The 24,230-nt window shown below is 39.4% G+C and overlaps 1 protein-coding gene across 7 annotated transcripts in view; it reads left to right on the forward strand.

The window, feature by feature from the left end:
* Window positions 1-24,230, forward strand: part of LOC127963129 (voltage-dependent L-type calcium channel subunit alpha-1D-like) — a 276,125-nt gene continuing 251,895 nt past the window's right edge. For all 7 annotated transcript variants that reach the window (XM_052562858.1, XM_052562859.1, XM_052562860.1 and 4 more), the window contains exons 1-7: window positions 1-292; window positions 1,769-2,117; window positions 3,403-3,508; window positions 13,126-13,265; window positions 16,393-16,535; window positions 16,616-16,768; window positions 16,925-17,121. In XM_052562858.1, coding sequence (XP_052418818.1) covers window positions 265-292; window positions 1,769-2,117; window positions 3,403-3,508; window positions 13,126-13,265; window positions 16,393-16,535; window positions 16,616-16,768; window positions 16,925-17,121 — 1,116 coding nt within the window. In that variant the 5' untranslated portion in view covers window positions 1-264. The remainder of the gene's footprint in view (window positions 293-1,768; window positions 2,118-3,402; window positions 3,509-13,125; window positions 13,266-16,392; window positions 16,536-16,615; window positions 16,769-16,924; window positions 17,122-24,230) is intronic.

Consider the following 24,230-nt stretch of genomic DNA (forward strand, 5'->3'; position numbering starts at 1 on the left):
CGGACTAACAATCCCGACAGACTGTGCTCGAGGGATCTTCGAGGCGACGGACAGCATCATGAGTGAGCGCTTCTAATGGCGCTCAGCGGATTTAATCTTTATCGCGGAGTGAAACGCGTCCTCGACACCCGGATGTTGCGAAGATGCGCTCATCAGCATCAGCATCATCACACACACTAGTCAAAACACGATAGATGAGATGGTGTAACACAGCCACGTGAACTGGAATATAACAAATAATAAAACATTTTCAATGTGGAGGGGATGGACGAGCCAGAGGAACCGACTGAAGGTAAACACCACAGTCTAGATGTGACTTATGGACATAATATTCGTTTAATATTAAAAGGGCTTTATTAAACTAGTAAAAGTGAAGAATATGTCCGTGTTAAAGCGGTGTAGAAATCAGTGCGCATCATACTAGTCTTTATGCGCGAGTATTATGGTGACAGGCTCGAGCAGATGTCGTATAAAATATAAACTGAAATATATATATGAAAAATCATTAGATTCCTTATGCAGTAGATATCTGATGAACCTTGTGAAATATAGTGTCCATCTTTGACATTGAGTATCACAAGCTGCTTTACACAATCAGTTCGTATTATGTAGTGGCCTCAAAAAGCAGGCTATCTGTAGTGTCAAACAACTGACAGAGAGAGAAGTTTGTTTTGAAGTGCTAGAAATATAGATCTAGTGTTGAAAATACAGACAGACTGTACCGAGTGACTTTGTTTCTGGTTAGTGGTGCTTGTTCATATACTGTAGGGTAGATAATGTGATGAACTACACCTGAAGACACCTGTGTGAACAGAATAACTCACACTTGCTCTTGTGTTCAGTGTGAAGACAACCAAGCTAGCAGAGAGCAGACATCTCTAGTTTTAAGCTCTTAATGTTTGCAGACATGTTCGTTCGTTTGACTCATCTTCAGTCTCGGGCTATACCCAATTCTGTGTTTCCAGCTTCTTAGTGATGTGTTTGTTCATGTTAATGTGGATGAGTGAAAGAGAACACTTTTAACTTAAATTCTTGACTTTTTGAAAATGTTCATACTCTGAATTGTAAAATAATACAATTGTTGTTGATATTTGTTGGTACAATGTTTCTCTTCCTTTTAAATGCTATTCAGTATGCAATAATAGTTACTTACTTATGGAAACATTCAATATATCATATATTACATATTATTTGGTTTGTAGGGCAGATTAAAAAATAAATAAATAAAATAAAAACTAACTCAGGCCAGTTGTGACCTAGATGTTTTTAATCCAACATACAAACCCACTACAGATCATCTGATGCCAGCCACGGACACATTTTTAGTTTACATTATATATGTGTGTATACTGTGTATATTTAAGATGTATATATAAATACACACTCATACAGTATATATATTGAAAATATTTACATGTATTTAAATGTATATATTTATATTATATATAAATATATTTAATATACAAATATAACATATTTTTCACAAATATATTATGTAAACAAAAACTTTAATTTGGATGTTATTAATCGTGATTAATCATTTGACACAACTAATATATAAGTACATGTTCATTGCTACATGTACTGAGCTATGCTAACTGGTACGTGTCATAGCATTTTCTTTTTATTGCTCTTTTGTTGGTTTTGAGTGCTGCTATTTATCCTCATTTGTAAGTGCTTTGGATAAAAGCATCTGCTAAATAACTAAATGTAATGTAAATGTAAAGACTAGTCATTATTATTTTTCCCTTTATCGTCTGATTTTCAGGGGCAAACTATGCCAGTGGCAGCAGAGCCCCCGCCTCTAGTGATGTCCCCCCCGTCTGGTCAGAAGTACCGCCGGTCACCAGCCATCATTCACCGGCCCAGTCCGCTGCGCTCTCCTGGCAGGCTGCGATTAATGCCACCAGACAGTCTCAGGGCACCCCCAAAACCATGAACCTCTCTGCTGCTGCAAGCACTGCTCCGGCCGGCTCGCTCGCCCAGAGGAAACGCCAGCAATATGCCAAAAGCAAGAAACAGGGAAGCACCACTAATAGCAGACCTCCAAGAGCACTTTTCTGCCTGACTCTCAATAATCCTGTGCGCAGAGCGTGCATTAACCTAGTGGAGTGGAAGTATCCTTATATCAGTGGGGACGGTGATCTTCGGTTACACTCTACTGTAGGAAAGCTGTTGATGTACATGTCTGGAGATATCGACTTTTTTTATTTGATTTAAAGCATTGGTCTTACACTCAGTTCTTGGAGGGCCACAGTTTTGCTCCAACTCTAATCAAACACACCTGATTCAGCTTATCAAGGTGTTTAGGATCACTAGAAATTTCCAAGCAGGTGTGATTTGGAGCTGGTTGGAGGTGTTGGCCCTTCAGGAAATTTAGTTTGAGACCACTGATTTAAAGGGAGAGTAAAAAATGTAAGTAAATGGTTTTCTTTCAACCCAGGCTCATTGAAAACATGCTTGTGATGATGTTTCTGCAACACAGATATTATGTGCCCTATTATACGTTTGGTGGCAGGTTCAATTTAAAACACACATTCAGTACGTGACCATAGCCACGTTTTTATTATGTTGATACAGGTATGTATTGCAGCGTTTTATTACTTTGCTTCAAGCACGCATTGCAAAAGTTAATAATTAAAATGTCCGGGAACCATAGTTTCTCAGGATTCTCGGTGCTTCACCTCTCAAGTGAGCCACTGAGCAACCTACTCTGTTAGAAAACCCATGCATATGAAGCTCTAGATGTGATGCTAGTTTTCAAAAGTATCAGTTTTCAAATCGTGCAGCATTTTACATTTTTACACAACAAAATATTCTACAAGTGTGAGCGCAAAAATGTGACTTTCTTAAATGAAGCTTTGGACATGGAAATCATAATTTGTGTGAAAAGGAGTAAAAGTTGTCAGAGTTTTACTGTCTTTAGTGTTCACTTCAACTGGAAATGGCAGCGTGTGATAGTTACAAGTTCTGCAAAAACATAGGAAGAGGCACGTATTTCCAATGAGCCGGGTAGTTTTCTCTCTTCTGCCAAATGCACAAAACGCCACTGATACTTGATATTATTGGGGTCCAACTTCATTGAGTCAGTGAGACTCGGAGTAAAGCACTGCAGTTTACATCACCCTCATGTCTTTTTTTTTTTTTTTTGCTTTTGAACCCCATTGACTTTTGTGAAGAAAAATTATGGAATGTTTGCAAAAAATTACTAGTCACACAGGAATTGACACCAAATTGAGCCTAAAATGCCACACAATATCTCTGCCATGACATAGGTTAAAGCTTTGAGAGTTTTAAAAACAAAAGATTTCCATTTTACTTTCTAATCAAGTTTGATTTGTTGGGATCATTTGTGAAATGGATGTTACTACTATAATTTTTCTCCTTAAACATTATTTCCAGACCTTTCGATATCTTTATACTGCTGTCAATATTTGCCAACTGTGTGGCCTTAGCTGTTTACATCCCCTTTCCTGAAGACGATTCCAACTCAACTAATCATGATTTGGTGAGTACTGTGACGTCTCTTCTGATTTCTCATTGGCTGTGTTGTGGGATTAGTTTCTGCTTATTGAGATTAGATGAGTGAATTAGAGTGGAATTACACAAGACCAAAGGCGAATCTGCAAACACTCAAAAGGTGCTCATCCATGCTGCTCATGTTTGTGTCTGCAGGTATATGAAATGGATGCTGTTTAATTGCTATGTGTCGAAGTAGCTTCATGGGAAAGAAAATTTCTATTTTTCATATCTCAGTTGTATCTGAATATGAATTCAGACATCTCATTTCATACTAACACTTTAAGCCTAACCTTCCATTTTCTACATTATTTATATATTGGAATCAACAGCATCCCATATACATTAACCACTATACAGAAGAAAACTTGAATATGTCCACTTTGTCTAATGCAGTAGTGTATCATATACATTATACAGCGTACATAAATGTCATAAAATAATGTCAGCCTAGAGTTTTACAGGTTTATTTTTCTGGATCATTTACTGTAGGCGATCAGAGCTGTCCATGGTGCTGAAACCATCCTGCTCACTATATATCCAACATCATTTACTCTACTTTATTTGGCATACAGTGCATTTAAAGCATACAGTGCTGTAAAATAATGTTTGTCCTTTATGATTTTGTGTGCTTTTGCACATTTTTACTCTGAATTCCAGCAGAACTTGAACCAAAACCTATAAATGCACAAACTAATGGAAAACTCAACTAATTTACAGATTAAATAACTTTTTTAATTCCTAGTATCTAGTTTATAGGTATCTAGCTTATAGATCTAGTTTATAATAACTGCTTATAGCTCCATTAGCAGCAATACTTCAACTACTTCACACCTGGAGACTGCGTAATTGAAACCAGTGTCAAATGCAGTGCTTGTGGCTGCTGTAGTAGTTTGAGACTTAAGTTTATGTCTGAAGCACATGATTTTCTGTTTGAATGTAGAATACTGTTTGTATGCCTATCATTATGCCTTTTATTAATTTCATTGGGCCTGTCATAACATTGATCATGACTACTGATAGAGCCACACTCGCAAACACTGAAACACAGTTTTCTGTGTTCTCCATCCTCAACCATGCAAGGCTAGGTACTGTATCTATCAACCACAAGGTCTCTTCAACTGCCTGTTCTGTGGCATCTAGCTTGCTTGATCACTAATGAAGCACTTGATGCCACAGTGACCTGCATACGGTCTGATCACCGGCCCTTCCCCCACATCAGCACAAACTGATTTAGTGTAGCACCAGAAACAGCTGCTTCCTGCCAGCTGCTTTACCATTTCTGCCTTTTGCCAAGCAGAGTGATGTCAGAGATGAGTGGCTAAGGGGATCAAGAAATGATACTAGAAAATTTTAACCTTGAACCGTGGGTCAATGTGTTGGAACATGCTAATCACCTGACAAGTACACCGAAACTTCACGAGAAGTGTGCATTTAAACATTTCACAGCCAGGACAATGTTGGAATTTCTGTGAATGGAGCAAAAATCATCAGTTGTCTGTATTTCGTGCATGGATTTTGTGTACAACACCCCAGCATCTCATCTAGAGTCCAAAATAATAAAAAAATTCTGAGCACCAAATGCGAGAATCGTGTTGGCTTGTATATATAACCGGGTTATCTGCCAGCAATCAGAAAATGCTTTGTCGACCCAAATTTTTTAGTCGCTTAGTCGTCTAAAAAAAATTCCATAGGCGAAGTCAAACAGTTTGTGACTGACAGATCGTTAACAGTTAACATTGGATATTATAATAGTGTCTGTGTGGAGTTTAGAAACTGAACAGTAGTGCATTACTGCAAAAGCCTGATCTCTTCTGCAGCAAAGAGTGCACAAGCAATATGATGATCATTTTGGTTGAGATGGTGCTTCGGACAAAAGTGCTGTGCCGCTACCCAGCATTGAAACTCTCTCGTTCGCAACACTCCCAATGGGATTACAGCCACTTCTGAGGCTATCAGCCCTAGAAGATGTAAACATAGTCTGGAATTTTTCCCCTTTTGGAAAAAGGAGTGACAACCATGAATTTACCTGATGCGCTCCTCTGATACAAATGCTTGATTCAGTTCAGCCTGAGACCCAGGTAAATTATTTCTTGCGTGGGCACTAAGCAGCTTTACTTCTCCTTTATTTTGAAGCCTAAGCCTTTTAAATGAGACACAAGCAGATTCGTATCTATCTCTGCCTGCTGCCGTGACAGAGCTGAGAGGAGGAGATTGTCTCTCTGAGACCCACTATTCTCAGTTGTGTTAGAGCTGCCTCTATACATTTCATGAAAGTTCTTGGGGCTAATGCCAAACCGAAAGGGACTTTAAAAAAATGTGTAGGCTGAAGAAGTAAGTGTCCTTCAGATGTGAACCAGTCTCTGGGACGAATAACATTGTATGATGTTGTTATTGTGAGCAGTTTTAACTTGTACTTTCTGAGGTGTTTGTTGAGGTTATGCTAATCCAGAGTGTGATGGTGTGGCAGAGCTGGGAGTTGCCGCTCTGAATTTCATGTTATGTGTGTATTTTTGGTTTTTATTTTCACACAAATCTGTGCCCTTGGCCCACTGCCTGGATACACAGGAAACATTTTTATTTCTTTAAAATGAGAAATACAATTTAAAATGTCCTCTCTCTTGCATAACCCCATTGGTGGAGTGGAGATAAACAACATGGCTGAACTGGTGCCCACACTCCAACAAGAGAACTTCCTTCCTTAGATTTTTTTTTCTGTACCCTGCTTGGGTTTGGGTTTCTGTAACCTGACTGTCCCCCACTGGAAGCAGAGGCAAACCCTGGACACATGGGCTGGGGTGGGCCGAGTAGTCGGCTTCCTGGGAAGACAAGTTTCAAAGGCTTCCCCATCCTTTTTGTGTAAGTTGCACTGCTGATGTATATTTGTCACTGCAGCCCCCAAAAAGGGGCATTAGGAACCCCACCTTCTCCTCCTCTGATAAGCAAACCCAAACACTGGGATCTATTACCCACCAAGGCCAGTCTTATCCTGCGGCACAGCTCTGGTCTGCTCCCCTCGATGAGCACAGGTTGAGATATGCAATGACTTTTGGACATCCCTAACTCTGGGACACACGCTGGGACGGCTGGTATAAGATGCTCAAATGCCTCGATGCACTGGTCCCCACCACAAACATAGAAATAGCAGAAAGCTATATGACGTCCCTAAAATGCAGCTCGTCCATGAACAGTTAAGTGAACACTTTTACGAGGATCTGCTGAGGATAGCTTCCAATGAGGATCTTCACAGGAAAGAGAACAGGGATGAAGTAGGGACTAGGGCTGTCACTTTTGTAAAAAAAAAAAACATTTTTTGAAAAACATACAAGTCAGCAATTATTCTTATTTATTGGCATTAGAGCTGTAATCGGGCCTTAAAAGTTAGGCCCGACAGGACCCGAGCCCGACAGATTTCGGCCCGAGCCCGACAAGTACATTTTGATTGACAGCTTTTTTAAAGCCCGAACCCGTTTACAGCCCGACATTATTCAAATATGCGAGCACACACACACAGCTCTTTTGCCTTTTGTAAAGAATGAGTAATCTATACATGTTTTAACATAATTTATTCATAACTAACGTAGACTACAAGACTTGAAAGTTGGAATTATGAAATAAAGTAAGTCCTCTGTAACATCTTAACATCTCAGCACTCTAAATAGACATAGGCTCATGTAGCCTATAAATAAACCAACGCACCAATAAAAACAAGTCATTTTTAACAAATTCAATTAAGATAAATTTTAAATTAAGATGGGTATTTGGCGGATTAGCTTCGCCACTTGCAGCTGATATTTAATAAAAGAATAGTGGCAACATTATGCATTTAAGACTCAATGAATATAGAGTTATCATTTGAAAAACCTTTACTCACAGAGATTAGGCTAAGCCTATGTTTTTGAGGAGGAAAATGATTGAATCCACTGTAGATGTCTTCAGCGCGTTCCTGCGCTCACTGATGGTGATTATTCACTCATTATTCTCATTATAAACATGATCAAAACTTTTCCACACCTCAGAACGTAATCACCAGTGGCAAGCCTCCGTTTCACAAAAGCCGGTCGCTGTCAGCTGGCAATGGTGGCTCCTTTTCATAACTCAGCATCTCCTGTAAGAGGTCGCTTTCGACGTCACTGGTATTTGCTGGTATTTTCTGTCTAGCTTTCGCAACGCATACTGCACTTCTGGAATTCTTTATTTTCTTTTTCTGCTTGTCTATGAGTTTTTAATTGTTTAATTATTAAATTTTTTTTTATAGTGTACATATTTGGTTAAAATTGATTTTCGAAAAATTTTTGGTTGGTCCGATCGATTGTGCAACCGATTTTCGAACGAAAAGTGACAGCCCTAGTAGGGACTGCTAGCAGTGATATATATAAGAGAGGGGGGACTGTAGTGATTGGTGTGGTGTAATTGGTGCCTCCAGGATTGGCGATTCCCATACCGAACAAATATTTGAAAGAGAACTACATGTTCGCAAATGTTGTGAGTTTGGGTCTTTCATAACACTCATCTAAATACTCAACACACACACATGATCCCCAGCATATTTTCCTCTACGCTTATATAAACATGCAATATGTTAAAAGGAATAACAGAATGTCTGCTTTATTCAGTCATGCATTCCATTTTAGCCACACTTCAGTGTAGGTAAGTTCATAAAAAAAGCAACATTTCTTTTTGCCAAAGACTACGTCAGATTCAGATTCAGATCAGTGATCAAAACAAAGCTTCACAGTCCTAAACCACTTCCTTGGTTTACATTTCATTTGGTAACTTTAGGCAGTTTTGATTTATATCCCGTTGAATGCTTGATGATTTATTTTTATTTGCCCCTGCTTAATTACACAATCGCTTGAGAATTAAAGAGATTTAATACTATTTCTGAAATATTATTTTCTTCCACATACCAGTGAAATCATTGAAAGCTGGATAATTCTGTCCACAGCGGCGAAAGAGTTAATTGTAAACAGATCTGATTGTCTTTGTTTGATCTCATGCATGATCTTTAGTGAACTGACCTCATTTAAAAAAAAAAAACTGGTGTAAATATTAGTTATTGCTAAGTTTCTGCACTTCATACGGTTAAGTTATCATGACATATATAATCTTTTTTCTTTAAATGAGAGTGAGCATTTGGTCGGGTGTCCAGTGAGCTCCAGTGCTCTGAGCAGCACTGGGCTTGTCCAGTAAGATTAGCATCAACCGAGTCAGTGACACCAGTGTTTAACCTTTCTTTCTCTCTGGATTTCCATTGCACTCACTCATGCATGTTCATCGATCATTTCCAGCCTACAAACCTATATTCTCAATTCCCCACATGCCTTTGGGAAAGCCCTTTGAACAAGTGTGAAATGATGAGCGTTGCTGAACTGTAGTAAGTACAGTTTGCGTGTCTTAATTTATGAGGAGTCTGAATGGGGGGTTTCGTAAACACAGATGGGTGAAATTTGTGTGTGAAGCAGACCTAACAAGCTGTACAGTATCTGAAATGAACACAAATACGCTTGCAGTTGTTGTCGTCTGTGTGCTCTCGCTGGTTGACACTGACCCATCTGTAAACAGGAGGGTGGAGGGCGATGAAAGAGGATCATAGGAGGATTATATCCTCACTCACTCTCCCATCTCTCACTCTATCTCTCTCTTTTCTCACACCATGGCCCTTATTTCACTCAACCAGTTGTTCAATTATATACTTTTGTACTTTAACACTTTATTTTGTGAGTTTAAAGGAACTGTTTGACCAAAACTGAAAATCACTTCAGTGTGTAGCAAGGCCATGTGACTAGATTCATATTTTCCAAGTGTTCTGATATTTTTTGGTTAAAAATAACCCGATTATTAAGCAATTCCATAGTAAAGTTGTGGCAGACATCATTGCTCTCCTCTGCACATTTCCAAGGCTAAAATCAGTGTTATGAGAATCAGTTGTTCAGATTATTATTATTATATATATATTTTTTGTGAACAGCAATGTGATGCAATGAAGTTTCTTTGACAGTCAAACATAACATTAAATTGTAAAGCGCATTATGTGTCTGAACTCTGCCTTCACATTTGATGAATGGGGTGATTTATGAGATTGCATAGCCTTGACTTACGAGAAAGGCAATTTTTTTTTGGTCACACTTTATATTAAGTGGCTTAACTATTATGTACTTACATTTAAATTTCTCATTAGATACAATGCACTTATTGTGTACATATATGTTTTACATTGTGCTTGTATAATTAACTTCTGTAATTCCATTAATAATTGCACAGTTGACCAATCCCTTACACTGTAACCCACCCAAAAATGACATATGATATAGTAGTTAAGGCCACCTGATATAAAGTGGGACCATTTGTCTTAATTATTCATGGCACCCTATAACAAGTGGTTAAAAGCTTCACTTCACAGTGCTGTCTGCCTCTGTGACTTATTTCTATAATGACTGATACTCTGTGCAGCTTTTACTTGCTTGAGAGTCTGTGTAGAGGTAAAAATGGGTTCATTAGAGACATGGTCTGAAATCATAATTCTAGACATAAATTTCATCTGTCTTTACCGTGATTGTATTATAACCAAGACAAGGGTCCTAAACGCAAGACGGGGAACACAAAACTGGGATTGTGACAGCACTCATCATGATTTATTATGTTTTTGTCTTTTGTTTCAGATATCAAAACAAAAAACATAAATATCCAGGCAATCTAAGAAAAAACACAAAAGTAATGTAATTCCCAAATCTATGAAATGACATTCACAGTGGGTTCAGCTGTACTGGACGCCATGGAGTTTGAACTCAGATCACATGATCAGATTATTGAGTGATTCAGTGACTCACTCGTAAAGACTCACTTATATAATTCCTGAAGGGATCAGAACAAAACGGTTGAGTGACTGCAGAAAGAGTCCGTGTAAAATCCCACCCCTAGTGCACAGACTGACCATCTGTCTTGAACAAATATAGCAGAGTGATAAAAACAGTGCTGTTTGGCTGTTGTAACAATTAAGAAAAGAACAATTTGCTGGAACTAACCAATTAAAACTAGGATTGCAAGTGATGTCACTCTATGACCAAATCAAACTTTGTCAATTGACTCTTAAGTGTGGGGTTTGATTGACAGGCGATCAGACCAATCATAACATGGAATCTAGTCTTTGTCTCTGACAAACAAACTAGACAGGAGAGTAGATTCATTTCAGTGGACTTGAACTTGAGGAAAAATGGTGTGTATTATCGATATCTTTCCACGGTTGAAACAAGATACCTCCTGATATTCAGGAGCTGGTCTTTGTGAAAGGTCACCCAAGCTTCAGAATTCCCAAACCAATCACTGGGTTCAGTTGACTATGGTTTTGTGTTTTAAAGTTAAACCCCAGTCAGAGTTCAGTCAGCATGACCAACTGCACATGGCGAACGACCATTCATAAACTACTGTGTCATCACTTCTGTTGAATAGAGGAGCACATCTACCTTGTTCACCATCTAGAGGGCAACGTGTTGCTTTGGCCAACAAGTGCATTTTGCGACATTGCTTTAAGAGCATGTAGACTTGTTAGACTAATGCTGCCATCAACTAAACTGGACACTGTATCACTGTGGTCATGAGGCAGCTTGTCTTTGCCCTCGGTCTCTGTGCTTATGTAAGTCCACCACACGTGAAAGTACCTGAAGTATTTGATGAGCTTAAGTGCTGTAAGACAAAGCAAGGGCGCATGATGTAAAATGGATTAATGCACTGCCAAAATTCATGTTTGTAATAGTAGTTTGTATTCTAGTATACTAATGTGAAAATCAAAGACTGAACTAATTTGTTTTGCGAGTAGACATGTCCAGCCTGCCGTGTTCAGCAGTGAGATTTTATTGTTCGAATGGGATTAATCTAGGCATCCAAGTCTATTGTAGCTATTCTTAGTGCTGTGGCTTAGCCATTGTCATCCGGTCACCTGCAGCTGAAGACCACGGGCATCTACATGAGACCAGGAACACTTATTATAACTCTCATATTTCTACAATACATGCTTTGTTGCAGCATTTGATCGTTTTTGTGCTCTGTAGTGTCATTTATTACATTTCTGAATGGTCCCAGAGAGACGGCCTTATTCTCATTTAATAAAGATAATTTATAATATGAATAAAAAATATAGATATCAGTTTTTGAAATATTTATTAAAGTTGAACAAAGCCATAAACAAAAATCTGAAAATAACACACTATTTCATTTTTTTTGCAGCATTTTGTGTGTAGTGGTTTAATTTCTAAGTTAGCATTCAACAGTACTTTATTAATTTTTTTTAAATGTTTTTTTTTTTAAATCTCATTATGGTTAAAATGACTCATCATGTTTAGGCTAAAGGTTAAAGTTCATTTGCCTTGAATTGATCACTTCTGTTCTTTATTAAAGTGGTCATATGAAGATGCTAAAAAGAACATTATTTTGTGATTTTTACCAATATTTTAATAATCGTTCTGAAAAGCGAGGTGTGCTCTGATTGGCCAGCTTTGTGCGGTGTGCGTTGTGATTGAAAACTTGCCCAGGTTAAGCAGCCTTAACTGATCTAATCACAAGCAGAGAAGCAAAACTGGGTTAAAGGGTTAGAATAGAAGTTGTGCTTCAGTAATTTTGCGTAATCTGCATTAAATTATTTTAATGGTTAAGGATTGTAAAATTAATTGTGTGCATTAATGCGTTAACAATGACAGCTCAAATATATAAATAATATAATATAGGATATACAGGCTACCAGCTGCAGACTGAAACATTTTAACCATCAGAGAATTAACAAGATTCATGTTTCAGATCATGTTTTTTTCCAATGATCATCTAAGACTAGGTCAAACATCTCTGCTCTGTGACAGTAGGAACAATTGTTGTACGTTTGTTGTAGTGGGGAACCAAAAGAGAGAAGCAAGCTCTGGTTAAACGCATGTGGAAATGTGTATAGAGCAAGTTAGTTTAAGATTTCTGTCTTTAGGATGCTTCTTTAGTAAGGATGCTTGATTCAGTTTGCCAACAAAATACTGTTTGATGAACATCTTCTCTTCATTTCTCTATCGAAAGGCTTGTTTTATATCCATCTGATGCAGCTTTAATCCTAATTGTTTAAAATTTGACCAAATCTCAACAAAATGTCCTCATCTGGTTCAGGCTTACATCTCAGTGGTAGAGCACTTTTACATGTTGAAGATCATCAGGTTTATATCCTTTAGTTTTTGATCCAAAACATACAAATATGCACTACATTGGAATGCAGTCTCTTTCGTCATCTTTGGGAGCATGCACATTTACTGCAGTTCAATCTGATCTCCATCAGAGCTGTTTAGATCCAGACTTGTAAATATAGATGATATGAACACGTGTAATGCATGAGAACCAAAGGGGTTTGTTCTAGCATGTGATGCTTTTACCATGAGATGTGCTCTATATATATACGTTTTTATGCAAAATATATTTGAAAATGAATTGTAATGAAATCTGCTAATGCTGTTTCATGCTTATTGATTTTTCTAATTCTCTACGTCAAATTGATTTACCAATCACATGCTCTTGTTCTTCAAATTAAAACAGATGAATGAGATAGAACTAAAAACGTGCTTTTCTATCATTGCTTCACAGGAAACAGTAGAATATGCCTTCCTGATCATTTTCACGATTGAAACCTTCCTCAAGATAATAGCTTATGGACTTGTGATGCACCAGAACTCATATGTGAGAAACGGCTGGAATATGCTGGATTTTGTCATCGTCATAGTAGGGTAAGTGAACAGTCTGCGTTTGCTTTTACATTCCTTTGTCCTGTCATTATTTTGAACACTTAAGTGTATGTATTTGCAATTAAATGAAAATGCATTCAATGTATTTAGCGGAACTGCTTTTTTAAACTCACTTAAGAAGGACTTTAGCACATCCTTATAAGTCATTTCATTATTACTCCTCTTGTCTTTATGAGTAAAGTGTACTGCCAAATGTACTGACAAGCTTTTATGGTAAATGTAAAATTAAAACTTATATTTTGTGTATTTGAATATATTTGAAATGATGTTGCAATTCCGTAAAATGTAAAACCTTTAAATATAACATCAGATAACACGATATAGTTGCAGTTTGAATCAAACACTTCACATGCGCTTTATGTTAGTCAACACAGCAACATAAGTGTATTTATATAAAACATGTCAAATGATGAAGTCTTTTAATGAATTAACTCTACTTCAAAGTAAAACTGACATTAATACAAAGTACTTAAATGTGTGCTAAGAAACAAGTATACTGTCTTTAATTACACTTAAGTGGCCTTTTATAATTATTTGATATGTTATCTAACAAGTACAGTTTAAAATAATATTCACAAAAAATTGAAGTACACTACAAGTGCACATTTAATATAATTAAGCTCTTTTTTTCAAAAGCATATAACGTCCTTGAAACATTTGTGATGTTTTCAAATCTTGTCCTTAATCCAAAAGACCTAACTTGCAGATACACAATAAATGAATGTAATCCAAAATACTTAACAAATAAACAGACCCTTCAGCTCAAGAATAATGATTTTTTAAACAGAAGTCTACTGGGAATTGCTGAAACATTTGTTTGTATCTTAATACCAGCTTTGTAGAGTTTCAGTTCACAGATAATGCTTTGTCAGATTTTGTCTTCTGGTGGTTCAGCCTTTCAACTTCCTCAACATTGTGATTGTGCAAAAATGTTATCTGTCTTTGCATTAATAACTGTGTTGGGGCGTGACACTTCCTGTGCTCATTAAAAACAATCAGGTTTTGTGCTAAAGTACGGCACTCTAAAGTGATGGAGTTGAGGCAGGTGAACAACACATCATTCCAGCACATCCCAAAGCTGCTCTATTGGATTGAGATCTGGTGACTGAGTAACGTGAACTAATTGTCATGTTCAAGAAACCAGTCTAAGAAGATTTTAGCTTTGTGACATTATCCTGCTGGAATTAGCCATCAGAAGATGGGTACACTGAAGTCATAAGAATAGACATGGTCATAAACAATAATCGGTAGGCTGTGGTGTTTAAACGATTTTCAATTGGTAACTAAGGGGCCCAAAGTGTGCCAAGAAAATAACCCCCACATAATTACACCACCACAACCAACCTGAGCCATTGAGACAAGGAAGGCAGGATGGATCCATGCTTTCATGTTCCTTATGCCTAATTCTGACCGTACCATCTGAATGTCACAGCACCAATCGGGACTCATCAGATCAGGCAATGTTTTTCCAATCTTATGTTGTCCAATTTTGGTGATCCCGTGTGAATTGTAGCCTCTGTTCCCTGTTCTTAGCCGACAGGAGCAGCACCCGATGTGGTTTTCTGCTGCTGTAGCCCATCTGCTTCAGGGTTTGACGTGTTGTGCGTTCAGAGATGGTATTCTGCATAACTTGGTTGTAACTACTGTTTTTTTGAGTTACTGTTGCCTTTCTATCATCTCTAACCAGTCTGCCCATTCTCCTCTGACCTCTGACATCAACAAGACATCTTCGTCCACACAGCTGCCGCACACTGGATATTCTCTCTTTTTCGGCCCACTCTCTGTAAACCCTAGAGATGGTTTTGTCTGGCACAAACAACCATTCCATGTTCAAAGTCATTTAAACCCCTTTCTTCTCCCTTCTGATGCTCGGTTTAAACTTCAGAAGTCGTCTTCACCACACCTAGATGCCTAAATGTTTTGTAGTGTTACTTTGTGTGTTTACCATCCAGTAGCATGTGTTAAATGGTGTTTTAATTGGTCTTCTGAGTTGGGCTACGATTGGATGTCATGATTGAACAACTCTGTTGGAAGTAGTTCATGTCAGCTGGAAATTGTTGAAAGGATTTTATCTGGCACATAGCTGGCAACTGTTCACAAGAGATTACAATCTGATCTAGTGCGGATCTCTGACCTGATGTAATGAGATTAACTTCTCTCAGGGAGGAGGCACCCAGTGCGTGAAATCAGAGGTCATGCTGGATGGAGATTGTGTTGCTGTAGGATCCTCAGGGATCACACCGAATCTCATCTATGACACCCCCTAGCCCCCGTGCCAGATGAGTGTGTAATGAGTATGTAAAGCTGAGTAATCATTAGAAATAAGTTCATCCAGCTAAAATGATTTGATTTTTGGATATCCAAATGGTACCCGTTGTGCATTGAGAAAAGAATAGATGCAGTTGCATTTGTACTATTGGCTGTTTATCACATTTTTGTCACATCATCACAATTTTTTGTTTTGTTAATGTTAATAATTTATTCACCCCTAAGCAATAGTTAAGTAAGTTAAGTGTGTGTATATATATATATATATATATATATATATATTATATGTGTAAACATGCAGCTCACCACAACAGATCTGCAAACAAAAAATTGACTGACAGCCCAAATAGCCAATAAAACTCCTGCGCTGACTGGCCTTGTTGTTATCTGCTATTTTGTCTGTCTGATCTGTCTGACATCCCAAAGTTATGGTCAAAAGATGTTGTTATGATATCCAAAGAGGCTAGTGAACGTGTTTCTTTCCCAAAACCAGCCAGTAATCAAAAAAATTAAAAACACAAGCTTTTATCAGAGTCTGTTATAGACTGCATCAACAACAACCCTTGGAAACATTGAATGATATTTGCACAAAGGAAAGAGATAGCAGAATATAGTATGGTGGATGATTGATTTAACCATTATGACATTGACTTTTATTCATTTTATGTCATTTGTTCACTCCATGACACACAATTCCCCTTGTAATTTAGCAATTTTCTCGTCTTCTGCTGTCACATTTAATTTATAATGTTCTATATAACATAATAATGTGATAATAATAGCATGAACTCACATTCTGTTATTATTGTTAATACTGATGAGTGTATATGTGTGTGTTTAGTCTCTTCAGTGTGGTTCTGGAGCTGGTAACCAAAGATCGAGATGTCAGTGGGCAGTCAGGTGGCAAGCCGGGTGGGTTCGATGTGAAGGCTTTACGAGCGTTTAGAGTTCTGCGGCCCCTTCGCCTGGTGTCAGGAGTGCCAAGTGCGTCCACATCTTTACCCAGCATTCACAGCTAGAACAGCCTGATAACATGCTGATAATATTTGTGTGTGTGTGTTTAGGCTTACAGGTAGTGCTGAACTCCATCATTAAAGCCATGGTTCCTCTGCTGCACATTGCTCTGCTTGTACTATTCGTCATCATCATCTATGCCATCATCGGTCTGGAGCTGTTCATTGGGAAGATGCATGCAACCTGCTATCTGAACGGCACGCGTCAGTGTGTTCTCATATTCATTAGACTAAATTATAAACAATACATGTTTCAAATAATGGGTCTTAAAGATATTCTAAGCAGGGTGCTCATACACATAGTACATAAATGCCACCATTTCCTGAGAATAAGCCACATATTTCTGATTCTCCACACAGGTACATTTGCAGAGGAGGATCCAGCTCCCTGTTCTCTTTCTGGTCATGGGAGACACTGCCCCGTCAATGGCACTCTGTGTAGGGATGGCTGGCATGGACCCAACAATGGCATAACAAACTTTGACAACTTCCTGTTTGCCATGCTGACTGTGTTCCAGTGTATCACCATGGAGGGCTGGACTGACGTGCTGTACTGGGTGAGACTCGCAATGTCTTCCTGTCATTTTAATGTTCACTGTTGCTGGAATTCTCTTTGCTCTTTCCTGCTGGAAGCGTCCACTTCCGCTCTAAGCGCTTTTCCATTACACACAGAGAGCTCAGTAGATGCTAATGAGATTGACCCTCTAAGACTGAAGGGATAAAGTCAGAAGACAGGCAAAATTGAGAACACAGGAAAACATGTCAGCCTCTTCTTATCAGTGCTAGATGAGGTACAGATACAACAATAAAGTATTACTAGGGGTGTAACGATACACGTATTCGTATTGAACCGTTCGGTACGAGGCTTTCGGTTCGGTACGCGGTATGCATTATGTACCGAATGGTTCGTGGAACTAATTAATTATATTTGAAAAAAAAAAAAAAGTGAAATATAATGATATGCGTTCAACAAGGTAGCCCAATAACCCAAACGACGTAACAGGCAACGCCCCTAACACCCCCGAAGAAGAAAAAAAAAACACCAACTTATATGTTTATGTTAGGCTACTCAGTCAGGCGCTCGCTCACTCAGTACGCGCTGAGTGAGCGAGCAGTTCATGCACGGTACGCGGTGGCCAATGCGTTTTACAGACCAGAAATAGAAGATCCTCCAGTAACCAACAGGTCTGGTGTTTGGGTGTACTTGGGATTCCCTGTAAGCTATAATGGTGATGGCAAGAGAGTGGTGGATAAAAAAACAACGGTATGTCGCATCTGCTACATGACAATATGGGTACACCAGCGGGAATACAAAAAAAAAAAAACACCAGCGGGAATACTTGAAACATGTCAATCAATCAATCAATCACCTTTATTTATATAGTGCTTTAAACAAAATACATTGCGCCAAAGCACTGAACAACATTCATTTGGAAAACAGTGTCTCAATAATGCAAAATGATAGTTAAAGGCAGTTCATCATTGAATTCATTGATGTCATCTCTGTTCAGTTGAAATAGTGTCTGTTTTAATTTGCAATCAAGTCAACGATATCGCTGTAGATGAAGTGACCCCAACTAAGCAAGCCAGAGGCGACAGCGGCAAGGAACCGAAACTCCATCGGTGACAGAATGGAGAAAAAAACCTTGGGAGAAACCAGGCTCAGTTGGGGGGCCAGTTCTCCTCTGACCAGACGAAACCAGTAGTTCAATTCCAGGCTGCAGCAAAGTCAGATTGTGCAGAAGAATCATCTGTTTCCTGTGGTCTTGTCCTGGTGCTCCTCTGAGACAAGGTCTTTACAGGGGATCTGTATCTGGGGCTCTAGTTGTCCTGGTCTCCGCTGTCTTTCAGGTCAGTAGAGGTCCTTTCTAGGTGCTGATCCACCATCTGGTCTGGATACGTACTGGATCCGGGTGACTGCAGTGACTCTCTGATCTGGATACAGACTGGATCTGGTGGCCACGGTGACCTCGGAACAAGAGAGAAACAGACAAATATTAGCGTAGATGCCATTCTTCTAATGATGTAGAAAGTACGGTGTTATGTGAAGTGTTCCGGTTCCAGTTTACCTAATTAATGCAGCCTAAAAATCCTTTAACGGATTTGGATATTAAAAGCATATTAGTATGTTATGTGTATGCCAGGTTAAAGAGATGGGTCTTTAATCTAGATTTAAACTGCAAGAGTGTGTCTGCCTCCCGAACAATGTTAGGTAGGTTATTCCAGAGTTTAGGCGCCAAATAGGAAAAGGATCTGCCGCCCGCAGTTGATTTTGATATTCTAGGTTTTATCAAATTGCCTGAGTTTTGAGAACGTAGCGGACGTAGAGGAGTATAATGTAAAAGGAGCTCATTCAAATACTGAGGTGCTAAACCATTCAGGGCTTTATAAGTAATAAGCAATATTTTAAAATCTATACGATGTTTGATAGGGAGCCAGTGCAGTGTGGACAGGACCGGGCTAATATGGTCATACTTCCTGGTTCTAGTAAGAACTCTTGCTGCTGCATTTTGGACTAGCTGTAGTTTGTTTACCAAGCGTGCAGAACAACCACCCAATAAAGCATTACAGTAGTCTAACCTTGAAGTCATAAATGCATGGATTAACATTTCTGCATTTGACATTGAGAGCATAGGCCGTAATTTAGATATATTTTTTGAGATGGAAAAATGCAGTTTTACAAATGCTAGAAACGTGGCTTTCTAAGGAAAGATTGCGATCAAGTAGCACACCTAGGTTCCTAACTGATGACGAAGAATTGACAGAGCAACCATCAAGTCTTAGACAGTGTTCTAGGTTATTACAAGTAGAGTTTTTAGGCCCTATGATTAACACCTCTGTTTTTTCTGAATTTAGCAGTAAGAAATTACTCGTCATCCAATTTTTTATATCGACTATGCATTCCATTAGTTTTTCAAATTGGTGTGTTTCACCGGGCTGCGAGGAAATATAGAGCTGCGTATCATCAGCATAACAGTGAAAGCTAACACCATGTTTCCTGATGATATCTCCCAAGGGTAACATATAAAGCGTGAAGAGTAGCGGCCCTAGAACTGAGCCTTGAGGTACTCCATATTGCACTTGTGATCGATATGATACATCTTCATTCACTGCTACGAACTGATGGCGGTCATATAAGTACGATTTAAACCATGCTAATGCACTTCCACTGATGCCAACAAAGTGTTCAAGTCTATGCAAAAGAATGTTGTGGTCAATTGTGTCAAACGCAGCACTAAGATCCAATAAAACTAATAGAGAGATACACCCACGATCAGATGATAAGAGCAGATCATTTGTAACTCTAAGGAGAGCAGTTTCAGTACTATGATACGGTCTAAATCCTGACTGGAAATCCTCACATATACCATTTTTCTCTAAGAAGGAATATAATTGTGAGGATACCACCTTTTCTAGTATCTTGGACAGAAAAGGGAGATTCGAGATTGGTCTATAATTAACTAGTTCTCTGGGGTCAAGTTGTGGCTTTTTTATGAGAGGCTTAATAACAGCCAGTTTGAAGGTTTTGGGGACATGTCCTAATAACAATGAGGAATTAATAATAGTCAGAAGAGGACCTATGACTTCTGGAAGCACCTCTTTTAAGAGCTTAGATGGTATAGGGTCTAACATACATGTTGTAAGTTTAGATGATTTAACAAGTTTATAAAATTCTTCCTCTCCTATAGTAGAGAATGAGTGGAACTGTTCCTCAGGGGGTCTATAGTGCACTGTCTGATGCGAAACTGTAGCTGACGGCTGTGGAATGGTTGCAATTTTATCTCTAATAGTATCGATTTTAGAAGTAAAGTAGTTCATAAAGTCATTACTGCTGTGGTGTTGGGAAATGTCAACACTTGTTGAGGCTTTATTTTTCGTTAATTTAGCCACTGTATTGAATAAATACCTGGGGTTATGTTTGTTTTCTTCTAAAAGAGAAGAAAAGTAATCAGATCTAGCAGTTTTTAATGCTTTTCGGTAGGATATGCTACTTTCCCGCCAAGCAATACGAAATACCTCTAGTTTTGTTTTCCTCCAGCTGCGCTCCATTTTTCGGGCTGCTCTCTTTAGGGTGCGAGTATGCTCATTATACCATGGTGTCAAACTGTTTTCCTTAACCTTTCTTAAGCGTAAAGGAGCAACTGTATTTAAAGTGCTAGAAAAGAGAGAGTCCATAGTTTCTGTTACATCATCAAGTTGTTCTGAGGTTTTGGATATGCTAAGGAATTTGGATACATCAGGAAGATAACTTAAAAAGCTGTCTTTTGTGGTAGAAGTGATGGTTCTTCGATACTTGTAACAAGAAGTAGAATTTACAATTTTGGCTATATGAAGTTTACACAGAACTAAATAATGATCTGAGATATCATCACTTGGCTGAATAATTTCAACACTATCAACATCAATTCCATGTGACAGTATTAAATCTAGAGTATGATTTCGACAATGAGTAGGTCCTGAAACGTGTTGTCTAACACCAATAGAGTTCAGAATGTCTATAAATGCTGATCCCAATACATCTTTTTCATTATCGACATGGATATTAAAATCACCAACTATTAAGACTTTATCTGCAGCCAGAACTAACTCGGATGTAAAATCACCAAACTCTTTAATAAATTCTGTATGGTGCCCTGGTGGCCTGTATACAGTAGCCAGTACAAACATAACAGGGGATTTATCATTAACATTGGTTTCTCTGGATAATGTTATATGAAGCACCATTACTTCAAACGAGTTATACTTGAAGCCTGCCCTCTGAGAAATCCTGAAAACGTTATTATAAATTGAAGCAACACCTCCCCCTTTGCCTTTTAGACGCGGCTCGTGTTTATAACAATAATCTTGGGGGGTGGACTCATTTAAAATAATGTAATCATCAGGTTTTAGCCAGGTTTCTGTCAAGCAGAGCACATCTATATTATGAGCAGTTATCATATTATTTACAAAAAGTGTTTTCGTAGAAATGGATCTGATATTCAATAAGCCAATCTTTATCATTTGTTTATCCATATTGCATTTGTTTTTATTTGTTGAACCTCAATTAAATTGTTAACCTTAACTTGGTTTGGACGTTTTTTGTATTTTCTAGTTCGTGGAACAGACACAGTCTCTATAGTGTGATATCTAGGTGAAAGAGTCTCTATGTGCTGAGAATTAACTGACCTCTGTGACGGGAGGCAGCTAGCAGACGGTCGGTTTAGCCAGTCTGTCTGCTTCCTGACCTGGGCCCCAGTTAGTCAAGTATAAACACTAAGACTATTTGCCATATTTCTAGACAGAAGAGTGGCGCCACCCCAGGAGGGATGAAGACCATCTCTTTTAAACAGGTCAGGTCTGCCCCAAAAGCTCGTCCAATTGTCTATATAACCTATGTTATTCTGTGGGCACCACTTAGACATCCAGCCATTGAGTGATGACAATCTGCTATGCATCTCATCACCACGGTAAGCAGGGAGGGGACCAGAGCATATTACAGTGTCTGACATCGTGCTTGCAAGTTCACACACCTCTTTATGTCAACTGTCTAAATGTCAACTCATTTATGCCGACATCACCTTAGTGTGTCAGTATATCTGGGAAAAGACGAAAAAAGGAGAAACATACACGCAACAAACTATCCCCGCAGCATTTATGCAGACATTTCCAACTGATTCAAACAGGGCAAAAGACATCACTGCGGCGATCGGTAGGCTTCATTTACATTACATTTACATTATAGCCGCGGATATGAGACCTTGCTATTTACCGTTCATTCTATCATCACCATTATAGCTTACAGGGAATCCAAAGTGCACCCAAACATCAGACCTGTTGGTTATTGGAGGATCTTCAATTTCTGGTCTGTTAAATGCATTACACATTTTGCAACGAGCCTTCAGCGCGTGCTCAGTGAGCGAGCGCCTTAGGGGCCGTTCACATATCGCGCCTAAAAACGCGTGGAAATGCTAGGCGCGTCTTTCTCCTCCTTTCCAAAGCGCTCGGGCAGAAGCGCTCATGAGGCGTCTGCCTTTGCTAAGCAACCATGACGTGCTCTCTCCATGAAGACGCGGAAATTTCAGCAAAGGATAAATGGATTTGCAGCTCTAAAAATCACTTGCAGTAGGCTAGCTCTGCTACTAAATTTATTTCAAAATTGCAATCCATATAAAACTATGATCAGCTGTTCCTTCATCTTGGCTGAGCTTTCAACGTTGTTACGGGAAAGGATGAAGTTGATTGGTTAGTTCTTGTCACATGACCCGCGGTGCGCTTGCGGCATTCTGAAAAGTTGAGATGTTTTTACATTTTGTTCTATCTAAAACGTACCGAACCTGTCAGGATCTTGGTAGGGAGGAACTCAAGTGCAGACAGGATTCAACACAAAAGGGTTTATTAAATACAAAAAGGGAAAACAAAAACCCACGAGGGGGAAAACAATACCTAGGGTAAGGACTAAAACCAAACAAGACAGGGCTGACCAGATAAAGACACTAAACACTAACTATAAACAAACACTCACGGTATACAGGATACAGGATACAATCACAAGTGTGGAACACATCTGAGAAACACATAAGTAACACAATGAACCGACGCAAGACAGAGCACACTAGGAGATCTAAATAGGGGTACTAATCAAGACACGACAGGTGTTACAGATAGGACAATCAAGACACGACTAGGCTAACAAGGGGGGCGGGGCAAGGGAACGAGACAACACAAGCACATGGCCCAAAGACAAGGCCATGTGCTTGTACACAAAACACGGGTCTGTCATGATCCTGCCTCTAGACTAGAGAAAAGTCAGGACATGATGGCAGGACCATGACAGAACCCCTCCCTTAAGGAGCGGCTTCCAGACGCTCCCTAAGGGAACATCAAACGCGGGACATGACTGACTGGGATAGAGACAAAAACCAACACGACATGACAAATAGTAATAAGGGCAAACATGAAAACACAACTATAGGGTTAGGGTGGCATATCAAAAAAAACAAACAGGGAAGGGGAGGAGGCGGGACCACGAAGTTCATGGGGGACAGACCAGGGTGGGTGGGTGGGACAGGAGTCTTTGGAGGACGGGACGAAGGCTGACAACGAGGGGTTCGGGCAGGTCTGGGTGGTGAGGGGCGGGGAGGGTTCTCGGGATAACTGACAGGAGCAGACACAGGACGCGGGGCAACACTTACGGGACGCGGGGCAATATCAACAGGACGAGGGGCGACTACATCAACAGGACGAGGGGCGACTACATCAACAGGACGAGGGGCGACTACATCTACAGGGCACGGGGAGACAACATCTACTGGGCACGGGGAGACGACAGGACACGGGGATACAACATCTACTGGACACGGGGCCACATCAACTGGACACGGGGCCACATCAACAGGACACGGGGCCACATCAACAGGACACGGGGAGACAACGGCTGGACACTTAGGACTTCTGGGGACAGGGTCAGGGGACAAAACAGGACTGACGGGGACTTCTAAAATTTGGACGAGACGGGACAAATAATCAGAAAATGCTTTAGCAGCTAGGACAATTGGCATCTCCTTATGAGATGAAACCGACTGTACAAGAGTCTTTGCTGCAGAGTCGGCCGCGGCTCTCTCCTCCGCTCTCACGACTGCCGACTTGCATACAGCTTTCTTTCCCGGCTCGGGCACGCTAGCGCTCA

The sequence above is a fragment of the Carassius gibelio genome, chromosome B8 (assembly GCF_023724105.1).
Source record: "Carassius gibelio isolate Cgi1373 ecotype wild population from Czech Republic chromosome B8, carGib1.2-hapl.c, whole genome shotgun sequence".
NCBI classification, from domain to species: domain Eukaryota; kingdom Metazoa; phylum Chordata; class Actinopteri; order Cypriniformes; family Cyprinidae; genus Carassius; species Carassius gibelio.